At 37.2% G+C, this 12,102-nt stretch overlaps 1 protein-coding gene across 3 annotated transcripts in view; it reads left to right on the top strand.

Moving 5' to 3' along the window:
* Positions 1 to 4,518: 4,518 nt before the first annotated feature.
* Positions 4,519 to 12,102, top strand: part of LOC139966941 (endothelin-converting enzyme 1-like) — a 40,598-nt gene continuing 33,014 nt past the window's right edge. Inside the window, exons 1-2 of one of the 3 annotated variants that reach the window (XM_071970437.1) lie at positions 4,519 to 4,609; positions 7,628 to 7,870. In XM_071970437.1, coding sequence (XP_071826538.1) covers positions 7,759 to 7,870 — 112 coding nt within the window. In that variant the 5' untranslated portion in view covers positions 4,519 to 4,609; positions 7,628 to 7,758. Of the gene's footprint in view, positions 4,653 to 7,627; positions 7,871 to 10,949; positions 11,369 to 12,102 lie in introns of those variants that run through there. The other 2 variants (XM_071970436.1, XM_071970438.1) reach the window with 2 other exon arrangements.

Genomic DNA, 12,102 nt, shown 5'->3' with positions numbered 1-12,102 from the left:
AACGTGTACAGTTTTAAATAAGAAATTAAAAACCATTGTCTTATGGGAATGTTTTTATGGGTGTAATTTATTCTTAAAACAAATTATCGAAAACAGGCATTAATAACCAAATCTTGGTATTTTTTTCTTCAAATTTCAATGGGGAAATGATCTGTTCCCCTGGTTACAACGTCATTTAACCCCCTTCTAAACCACCCACCCACACACCGATATTAATCCTAAGGCAGCATGTCTCCTTGTGACACGCAGCATGCAATGTTCTTTGCTATTTCTTCTCGAACCATACCAGTCAGCTTATAAGTCTGGTCACAGTACGGAAACTGCCCTCAATGCAGTTCATAATTTTATTACATCCAAGCTTGATGAAGACTGCTTTGTCCTTTTAGTTCTTTTAGACTTATCATCAGCTTTTGATACAGTTAATCATTCCATTTTGTTAGAAAGACTGCAGTCAAAGTATCGATTAGGTGGTACTGTTCTATCCTGGTTCAATTCTTATATTACTGAGCGTTATCAACAGGTGAAAATTGAAGATGTTCTCTCGTCTCCTCGTCCATTAGTTACTGGTGTTCCACAGGGCTCTGTACTTGGACCTGTTCTTTTTTCTTTATATCTTGCGGAGTTGAGTGATATTATTCGGCACCATGGTGTTCATTTCCATCATTATGCGGATGATACTCAATTACTTCTTGCTTTCGATAAGGATGATGTGCCAAATGCTTTTCATAAAATGGAAACCTGTATAAGTGCTGTAAACACTTGGCTTACAACTAATCAGTTGAAACTAAACTGTGATAAAACAGAGTTTATTGTTTTTCGATCACGTTTCTCTGAAGTTACACCTAATTTTCCACCACTTACTGTTGGTAAAGACTCTATTAACATCTCCTCAACTGTTAGAAACCTTGGTGCACATTTTGACCAGACCATGTCACTTGAAAATCACGTTACTAATCTCTGTCGTTCTGCAAATTGGCAACTTAGGAAAATCAGTTTGATGAGGAATTACCTCGATAATAAGACTTGCGAGATACTGGTCCATGCGTTTGTGACATCAAAGCTTGATTTTCTTAATTCACTTTTATTTGGCCTTCCTGATTCGACCATCAAGAAACTCCAAAAGATCCAAAACACCGCTGCCCGTATTGTGAAAAGGAAAGGAAGAAAGTGCCGCACCACCCCACTTCTGAAGGAACTTCATTGGCTACCTACCAGCTACAGAATCCAGTATAAAATACTTCTTCTCACCTTCTGTGCTCATCATCTTGAACGGCCTGTGTACCTGTCACAACTTCTCTTGCCATATACTCCAACTCGCACACTTCGTTCCTCCAACAAACTGTTTTTAACTGTTCCAAAACCACGATTGAAGAACTATGGTTACAGAAGCTTCCAATACTCTGGGTCTTATCTCTGGAACAAGTTACCAGATCACATTCGAACATGCTATAAACTTTCTACTTTCAAAAGTCTACTTAAGACCCATTTTTTCACTTGTTCTTTTGTAAATTAATTTACTTTCTTTGTAAAGCGCTTTGAGCAGTAACTTTTGTTTACTGATTTGGCGCTATATAAGTCTCATTTATTATTATTATTATTATTTCCATGTAAAAGCTCTCAGTTTTTCCCGAAAGCGCTAGCATACCTACACACACCTTGTATAAATGTCGTTACACGGCATCCGTAGTGACATCGTTTTTTGCTCCAAATTTCTTTTTCAATCATGCCTTTATTCTGCTTTCCAAAGTTATTTTTCATAATGGTTGTAATAATTATAACATCTAAAGACTTCTGAGTGGTATTTCCTTTTCCTGTGAAATCGTATCGCTGAGATATGAATGGATGAATTTCCCGTACGTTTTCACGGTAGGCCTCTCCGTTCAAGGTTAATGAACGACTATAACATTAGGTCCAAAATATTCCAATTCTGGTCTCCGTTATGCCACTCTTACCGCGATAACTCCTCACTACGTATCTACGGTGTCTTCTAAACGACATCATTATAAACAACGGTTTACATCATCGATAAGGTCTTTGTTGTATTTCTTAAGTCATTTCTAAATACTTTTTCTACGATAAAAATGAACCACGGGAAAGAACCAATGGCCGTCGTTGTGAGCTCAACAACCACAAATCTCCTCCTATAACGATCAATTTGCTCAATTTGTTTGAAAACAGTTGCAATATGTCATAGTTCTTTTTTATTCGTTCTTTTTATGATCGATCCTGCTAGGATCGAAACGTCAGGCCAACTTACTTTTACACATTCTTTTCTATGTATAATAATATCTTTCATATGCGTCGAGCGCCCTCTTTAACAACGGTCACTAAGTGCCATATTGAAAGAGCTCAGACAGGTTTCCGTTGGCAACTGCGTGAAATCTCCAGGAACATGAAACGTCGAGAATTTTCACTGTTAGTCCTTCAAACGATCGTAAATTATCTTTAAGATATTCTTATGGAATGATTACCATCGAAATTTTGGACGAATCTTTCGTAAAACTCTATAAACTGAGGGAAAAAGAAAGAGATTTGGAATGTTTCGATTTTCTCTAGGCTTGAACGACAGAAAATATATATTTCTCGGGACGATTCATTTGAGCCAGTAAATATTGACAAAACACCGTTATCTTTAGATAGAGGGTATATCTACATATACAGACGTACAATGGTGCTTACCTCTTTCACGTAGTTTTGAATAAACAAGGATTTTTCATTACTTGTTTGAAAGTCAATTCATAGAAATCAGCCTTAGCCTACGGAGACGAATGCATGCCGGTAACATGAGTAGTAACGATTTTACATCTACATAATGAGAAGGACCCCCTGGTCCATATACATGATTTTCTGAACTTTATTTTGGAATTGGGTGTTGTGTGTGGGCGTGCAGGGGGCCAAAAAAACCTGATTTATGATTTATGCAAAAAATAGAAATCGTATAGACAAAAAGCATTTCCCGGTCAGATAATTACACGAAATTGGTGTATAACAAAGACAAGGGTGTCTCCTACTCCACGTCTAATTTTAATGTCGATGGGTGTTTCAGAGAGGACAAGAGAGTGGGCTGAAAAGAGGGGGTTTTTCCAAATTGTGCACTTATAAAGAACACTTATTTCTATCGGGTCCTTTGGGACCACGTATCTCCCGAACGGAAGCAGATATGGACCTGGAAGTTGCAGATTTGGGCTCCTGAGCATCGATTACTCCCTGTTACGTCATTTGGGCGAAATCGATTTTGGGTCAGTTTTGGAAAACTGCAAATCAGGTTTTTGGCCCCCCATGCCCCCACACAACACCCAATTCCAAAATAAACTTCAGATTCGTAATCAGCGTGTCGCGAACTACCAGAAAAGATACACATTTATCGCATTTGCGACAACAAGTTTTTTCATGTCAAGAAAAAGTAAGAGCGAAAAACTTTTACGAAGAACAAAGGTTTAAAATCTTTTGTTGTCCCTAAAAGTTTTTCGCTTTTCAATTGTTCCTCTGAAAAGTTGCAAACTGAGCGAAATAAAAGGGCGCTCGACGCATCTTGCCAGTGATACGTGATTTCAAAGCAGTCAAATCAAACTTTTGTTTTTCATCTTGAGTTTTATCTTGTTATTTATGAATAAATGGGTCAAATTTTGGCCAAAATTTTGGCAAAAAACTGCTTACGGTTTTTTTAGGTGAAAAAACTTTTTGTCGCAGAGGCGATAAATGTGTATCTTTTCTGGTAGCTTGCGACACGCTGATTACGAATCTGAAGTTCAATCTGAAAAGTTCATAGCCTTACAAAATCCAAAGACCAAATCTGAGAAATTCGAAGTTTCATCCCAAAAAATTTGAAAGGCTACACAGCCTTATGATTTTTCAATTTTGGCGCAAAAATCGTGACTTTTTCGATTCTCACCAATCATGCACATAGACCAGGAGGCCCCTTCTAATAATATAGAAGGGATAAAATTGTTACCATCTATCCCTAAAGTAGCGCAAAAATCATATATAATAGTCCAATTTAATCGTAATATTAGAATAATTACCCTATATCTGGGCAGTTTATTTTGCCTATTTGTTGGGCATTATGTTTTACACAGGTGTTAATTAAAGTAGGCACCCCTCCCCGTGACAAGGTTCCCATACCAAATCTGTTCAGTGACAGGACTTTTCTCTAGTTCAATCACCACCCTCATCCTGTCCCGAAACAAAATTTTCCAGTGAAACTTATCTCATAACAGACAACAGAATTTACCATAATCATTTTGAGCAAACTAACGCATAATAAACTCCAAGTCATTCTTCCCCTCCCCCTACCACCTCCTAGACCACATCCTTGAACCCCCACCCCCACACACATATGCATTACTCCATTGTCTTAGCAAGAGTTTAATTACACATGCCTGTGCACTTCCATGTATGATTCTGCATCACTTTGCTGATCCGATTGCAGAAAATATATCAAAAGATTAATGTCAAAAATGGATATATGTCAATAGTACAAATGACTGGAATTGTTTAGGAAGGTGTATTGGTGTAAACAAAGAGGGCGCTATTCCCAAAATGGCAGCTTCCATGGAAAATCGGACGTTGTCTGTATAGACGAGCACCAACTCCAAAGTCCAAGTCCAAAGTAATCAGCTTTTAGCTTTGTATGTCAGAAGGCTCGGTCTTAGGCAAGTACAAATTAACGATAAATTGCATTGCGATATTTTATCTCCAAGTGATAACCTAACTGTCCACCAGTTATTGCGTTTGAGTTTTAATGTAGGGGCTTCCCCTACAGCATTAGGGACTCCAGCCTACGTTAGTTGTTGTTATACATTCAAGATATGCTATAGGATAGGATATGTTATCATTAGACCTACTTGTACTGTAGCTTGCGTGTTAAGGTTGGTTGACGAAGCACTAACAAAACAAATTAATCCCATCCTGAAGTTGCTAGAGAGTTCCTCAATTCATTTTCCAAATAAGGGAAATAGGCTATTTTATGAAAAACATCAGTGTTGGCCATACATTAGCTTGAATTTTTGCAAATTAAAATCAAGGATTCACCAAAAATACTACTGTGACTCATTTTTGGAATATTTCATTGGTAAGGTGGAGTTCAACATATTTTCATCATGAAATTTTAAGCATGCAAGCCAGTGATCAAATGGTCACAGAATTTGACAAAATATGTATATATGACAATTGATTATCGTATTTAGTATGAAATATTTGGTTTCGATATTGGAAATGTTCTGCAAATCAAAAATAACCCCTCCCCATACATTTACATTATCATTATGAAAATTAAATGTAGGTGTGCAATACACCTATTTTTTTCTGGGAAAGAATGGGGGGGGGGAGGCTTACAGGATGGCCTGGCAGTGGCGGAGCTAGGGGTTTTGGTCAGGGGGGTGAGAATGGTCTGTAGGGGCGCTTTCGACACTAAGTGGAGCGTTACCACAGGTTGGCGTGGAGCGTACAGAATTTTTTTGAGTAAAGATACTCCCTAGATTGCCGGAAATGACCCTTTCTGGGCCTTGCTAATTTGCAGATAAACGTAGAATAAATAGACCTGTGTCATCGCCATTTTGTCAGAAAATTACACCAACAAAATGTGACAAATGTCCATAGGTATTTGAGAGCGCAATAAAAAAGTCAATAACCGCGAATAAGTAAAAAGTGGTAAAAGCTGAAAAGGGCACCAGCAGTCCATTTGAGTCACTCGGGGGGGGGGGGGGGGCATCCGCCCCCTCTGACTGTATGGACGCTCCGCCACTGTGGCCAGGCATTATTAGTGTGGGCAGTCCGGAAATTGAGTGCACTGACCTCCATCTGGCATGACCTCCTGTTGGAGGGATGTATGTCTAGAATTCTAATTACAAGAATTTGAAGCAAAAGTAGACAATTAATCATTGTCATGTTATGATTGTTTCCAGTTTCATACTAACCTCACATATCAGCATCATAAAAGCATCATGAATTATGTAACATGCATGGCCGTGTCCCACAAACTTTAAAACATTGTTCCCGACTAGCAGCACGAGTCTTATATTGTAATGTCATCTTCTTGAGTCGTTGATGTGTTGATGTGTAAATATAGGGGGCTGAAGAAAATAAGCGGTTTATATAAAAATTACTTTGTGTGTTTTCATCTGTCATATTAAAGGCCTAGAGTACAACAACATAGCACAGTGACATATAATTATCCCCAAGGCCCCGTCCTGGCTCTAAGAGCCTCTGATGAAGCCTATTTTGATAACATGTCATTGGCCACCCTATGGAACTTGAATGCGATGTAGTTATAAAGTTATTTCTTATCATTTTATTCGAGTTGAGTCATTAGAAACAAAATACAAAACTGTACAATCTGAGACTGTGCAGTGCATAATTTTAAATTATGTTGTTAGACTGGAAAACATTAGTCCTGAATTGATCACTCTTAAAAGGATTTTCTTTGAAGACTGGAAAACATTAGGAATTGATCACTCTTAAAAGGATATTCTTTGAAGACTGGAAAACATTAGGAATTGATCATTCTTAAAAGGATTTTCTGATGGCTGAAGTTCATTGCTCAGCAAAATTGCTGAAATTTTTCCTAAATCTTTTAACATGAAAACCACATATTTATGTAGCTAATTTGCATTGTGAAAAATGTTGTGATATGTTGCAAATTTATGCATCTGGCAACAGTAGAATAAATGATATCATGGTACAGTAGCTCAGCTGAAAATGTATTTGTTTTTGTATTTAATATTTCAATCATTTATCCTCAGAGGCAAATAATTGGTTTTGAAAAAATCAACATTTTGACAAAATTCTACAACAGAAAAACATTGATTGACAGCTAAGCAAATTTGCCAGATGTATCAGGTTTAAGGATAAATCAACAAGAAGATTATAGTAGCCTTTGAACCTGTGAAGCTTTTGACAGCACTTGACCAGCTGATATCATATATATCCCTAAATACTGTGATTCAACCCACTGGAGTTGTTGAAGGTTTTTGCACTTGTCTCCATATTTGTTGTAAATAATTTTGAGTTTTTCATTTTAAATCAACTTGATAGTGATATTATTTAATCCATAAGAAGTATTTAGTTTGTAATTCATTTTTTTCAGTGTTAAAATTAGCATAAGTAAATATAGAATTAATTTGCCATTAACAAATCTTTCCATTAATGGGGTTATATACTTGGCAGCTGCCATTTGCGAAACAAATTCTGTTGACACAGGCCTTACAAATTTTGTAAGAGGTAAGAGTGAAATTTGTATGACACTGTTGTACTGTAGGCTTCCTGAATAAGGTGTGTATTTCATGTGTTCTTCCATGCAACATAATATTGTATAGATATCTTTGTTAGAAATCTGTCCTTTTCCATCTCCCTACTTGTACAGTACCTCATGACCAATCACAGCCCTTGCCAGTATATACACTTCCCACCTCCATCCTCACCCTTTGTCTCACTCCACCTCTCTCCCTTCTTTCCTATCTCTCCCTCCTCTTCCTTCCCACACCCTCACCCCTCATCTCCCCCTCCCTATTCTGTACTGATGCCACCAATGTTTATTGACCTTACTTATCATTTAACATTACATTCTGTGTAAAAAATCTGCATAATTGTTCCTTTTTTTTCCCTTTCTTTCTCATCGTATCATTTTTAGGTGAATGTTATGTTCCTGTGTTACCAGGATGGAAAGGTGACCTGCAAGTCAACTATGTTATCGATACATTCCTGACAGTTATAAAAGTATTTCATCCCAAGTACCACCCGGTCTAGGAGATCTACCCAAATATGGCATCCTTCACCAAAAATGATCCCACCTCCTACCGCCTACTTCAGATGGAGGAGCTCGATGCGAGCGGCAATGATTCTGGTCAAGATGAGACAATTGTTAAGATGAGAGGTTTGATAATATTACATTCTGTTCCCCCCTTCTTACAAAATGTTTCAATATCCTTGTTTAATCTGTGTTGATTTCATTTTCATTCAATCTCAAAATCCCTTAGAATCGAAGGGCAAAAGGAATATTTGGGAATGAAGAAGTCATAGCTTTGCTTAGTCTTCAACTTTGGAAGGTTACTCTGAAGGCAGTCCTGAAGGGTGACTAGGGACAGCGGAAGTGGGGGCGCGTTGTGGTCAAGTGGTTAAGTCAGTGGACATGTGATCTAAGGATTACAGGTTCCAGCCCTGGCCAGATCATTACGTTGTGTCCTTGAGCAAGGCGCTTTATCTCCATTGCCTCTCTTCACCCAGGTGTATAAATGGGGACTTGGGAGGTAACTTGTAAATATAGTTGTGTGCCCTGGTTTGTGGCTGCACCCTATGGGAAGTCCCCCAGGGGACACGTGGTTGTGGTGCACTGTGGTGCTCCAGGAGAGATTGATTGAATTGTGCACACTTTGGTTTGTAGGTGTGACAAGTTACCAATGAAGAAGGCTAAAAGCGCCTTTGAACAATTCTGTTGATTTTGGCGCTATATAAATGTCTTCTGATTGATTGATTGATAGAAGTGTGAGGGGTGGGGACTAGTTAATTATTCTATATCCACCAAATGAAGCAGTATCTTGGACTAATGTCCTCATCAGACAAAAAGCATAGACAAATTGAAAGAGTTGTAATAATATTTTTCATGGTTGGCTTCTATATTACATGTTAATACATTATTAGAATTATGTAAGAGTAACTTTGGATTCTGTGACACCTGTTATTAGCATTTATTTATTTAACACTGCTGCAAGAATGACAACCACTCTTTTCAAACATTATTCAAAAGGGTTTCATTCTTTGGAGTAGTTCAGCATAATATACAATTTATTGGAAGCATTAATACCTACAGATTTTCATCTATTCATTATTTATAATGTATTAGTTGGAAAGTAAACAAGTCCATACATTTCCAAATGAAACAGACAGCATATGGTTGTTAAATATGGATCTGTTATTGAATAATTCGGAGACAGGGCATAATCTTAGCATGAAACTCTTTGATTAGTAATCAGCTACAAGGGTGATTAGCATTAATGTAGTAATCTGAATTTTAGCAGCTCAGTCAATCATAATGTTTTTTGCATGATGTTCAATTTCAAGATCATTATTCTGCAGTGCTCTTTGTGTAGACTGTGTTAGTAATAGGGGACTACAGTACATCAATGTCTATTGATGGGCAGTCCATCCAGCATAACATTGTAATCTAGTCAATTTCATTTGGGTGCGGGGAGGGGAAGGGGGAGGGGGCAGGTGTATTCTGATATTTCACATCTTAATTATGACTCCTTATTTGAAGGATGAACCTTGTATTGACCTTGTTTGGTAAAAAATAATGCTGTTCTCTCCATTTCATAAAAAAAGTATTACTCTGATTGGAATGTCCAATAGCAGTTTAAGAGAATTTATGTTCAGGTTTGAATTGAGGTGTGTAGCTGTGTAGGAAAGTAGCCTTTTCAAAAGGCTTGTGAAGTAATGTTAACACACTCGTTGTTGTGGAATAACTAATTCTGTCGGAAATTTGGTTAAATGGATGATCCAGTCGATAAATAGGTTGTATTGGAAATATTGTTAATTGTGTGGAATTTTCATGATTTTGTGCGGATACTGTGTGATTTTGACAGCAACCTTATCGAGATAAATTGACTCATAACTTATGCTGGATAGTCATATCAAATATGGATTTAAAGAACACAGGGCATGTACTCGATTTTACAGTAGGTAATTTATGCAGTTTTTACAAACTGCTTAGTAACACATGCTGGGCCAGCTAGTTAGCAGGATACTACAAATAGCTCATAAGTATTGAGAAAGGTGAGAGAAAAAAGAAGTGTAGCCTTCATAAGATGGGGCAATTATCTGCTTGTATAGGGATACGAAGTTGGCCAAGATTTGGCATATTAATTATTATCAGTAAAGGAAAATGTTACCAAAGGAGAGGGTGACACCTTCCACTAAGAGTTACCCCTCCATCCTTCGTACACCCCCCCACCTCCCCCACAGATACCTCCTCATGTTGCAAGTATGACATGCAGACCAAGAATCGAGACTCCCAGCTTCCCAATATTGCTTGCTTAGCCTATAGCTTTGCTTGGAATACTACACAATTGCAATAATAATAATGAATGAGACTTATATAGGGCCAAATCAGTAGACAAAAGTCACTGCTCAAGGCGCTTTACAAAGAAAGCTGGGAGGATCCAGTTAATCTCATCAGAATATGAAACTGGCAGTGATCATGGAACTCTTTCAAATAGCATGAGATGAGTGGTCCATGTCTTCTAGTCTAACAAGAATTGAACAATTTTAAGTTGTATAAATATAGTATTTTTTGGCTAAAAACTTGTGTAATTTTTTCCTTAGATTGGCTCCTTGTTATACACATATTGAAGCTCACAGATTAGCTCTTGCCCCCCCACTAGTAATTTGTCTTTGTCATTTTGGAAGCACAGTGGCACTTTTATGACATGGATTTATTTATATATTGTCCTGTGTAAAGCTCCCCCATCTCCCCTCCCCACCCCCACCCCCCACTTGCACTCAAAAATATAAAAATGAAACAGTACTTGGGAAGATTTAGTAGATTGTCACAAAGTTGTCAGCTTTCAAAACTAAAATTGCCTATAACCAAACTCACTGACCATATCTGACTCTTTTTATAATGTTCTACCCTAGTGACACAAAAGTTGACTTATATAATCATATCTTGAAAGGCAAATGTTTAAAAAAGATCAATAAAAAACGGAAGCATTCTATACAAAGCACAATAAACAGCAAGGATAAAAAAGATGGCCAGTTTACATAACAGTAGAAAAAAAGAAGAAAAAAGAATAGTTCCATGGGAATGTAGTTTTCACAGTTCACACCTGCAAAGAGAAAAAAACATTGGCTTGACCTCATGACCCACTGGTATCACTTAACTCCAGCAGGAGAATTGTTTATAGAAAAAGATAAGGGCTGTCATTGTTGTTTCTACCTTGCATTGTTTCAAGTCAACAAGCAATGCAGTTTAGAAGTTACCTTTTGGTGAGGTGACCAGTATTTGGTCTTTACCGTTGGTGTGTTTATTTTCTTACTTACACAAACTGGAGAATGTTGAATTGAAGTTATTCCAAGTTTGAAAGCATGCTAGTGTACTCCAGCAGTGAGAGCTGACAGAGAAAGAATTTGTTGGAAGTTCTTCTTCTAAGTTGATCTATTAAGGTGTTTTAACATCTGGTTTTTACTTGATTGGAATTATTTAAGTAGGAAGGAATCCAATGACACAATTAACAAATATTTTTAATTGACTTCTTGTGGGAATGATGTCACTGAAAAGGAGATTGTAGAAGTATTTCTTGCTATTTAGTTAATTTGATTGACTCTTGTGGGTTTGGAGGTGTAAACCAAAAGGAGATTATTTCAAGTCCATGAAAAGGTTTGAGAACTCTTTCTTATTTTCATTTGATTATTTCTTCTGTTGTTTTTGTTGTGTTTGTTGCTGCAAAATAAAATACTTGTTTTCTTGTGACAAGAACTTTTGAAATGAAGTTACTTTTAGTTTAAGTAGGCCATATTGTTGTTGCTTTTTCCTCTGTCCATGTATTCGTGACAGTAGTTTTAAAGTTATTCAGTTTGTTGGTAAATAAAGTTTACCTGTAATAGTTTATTATAACTACCTAGGTATAAAGTTGATTTCTTGTATATTTGTATCCTGGTTTTAGATTATCAAGGAGAAACTCTATTTCACTGTTACCTATTATTCATATATTTTGTCAATTTTGGTCAATTTTGTTTGGCTTGATTGTGCTTTTTAACTGGTTTATTTATTTTTTTTCACAAAAGTGAGAACACTCAGTGAAGATTTGTAGCAACAGAATTTGCGCATTGTTATTATTGGGCTGGTTAGCTTAAAGGGTGTGAGTATTCGCGCACAAAGAAACCTCTCTTGCTGGTAATCTGACCTAGTTTCGAATGAGGTGTAACAGACGTGTTAGACACCACCATCAATCCCAGAAAATACACACACAGCTTGCTACCGTCGGTAATTAGACACTAGTGTACAGTCAATACATACAGCTGTGGTCAATACCCACAACACAGTGTACATAGAAGTGATGGACATCTCAGGTCTAGATAAAAGATAACTAGGTATTACGTTTCATTACTGTC

This window comes from Apostichopus japonicus, chromosome 4 (genome assembly GCF_037975245.1).
Source record: "Apostichopus japonicus isolate 1M-3 chromosome 4, ASM3797524v1, whole genome shotgun sequence".
NCBI lineage: Eukaryota > Metazoa > Echinodermata > Holothuroidea > Aspidochirotida > Stichopodidae > Apostichopus > Apostichopus japonicus.
The sequence above is the reverse complement of the archived record's forward strand: the minus strand, read 5'-3'. Positions and strand labels throughout refer to the sequence as shown.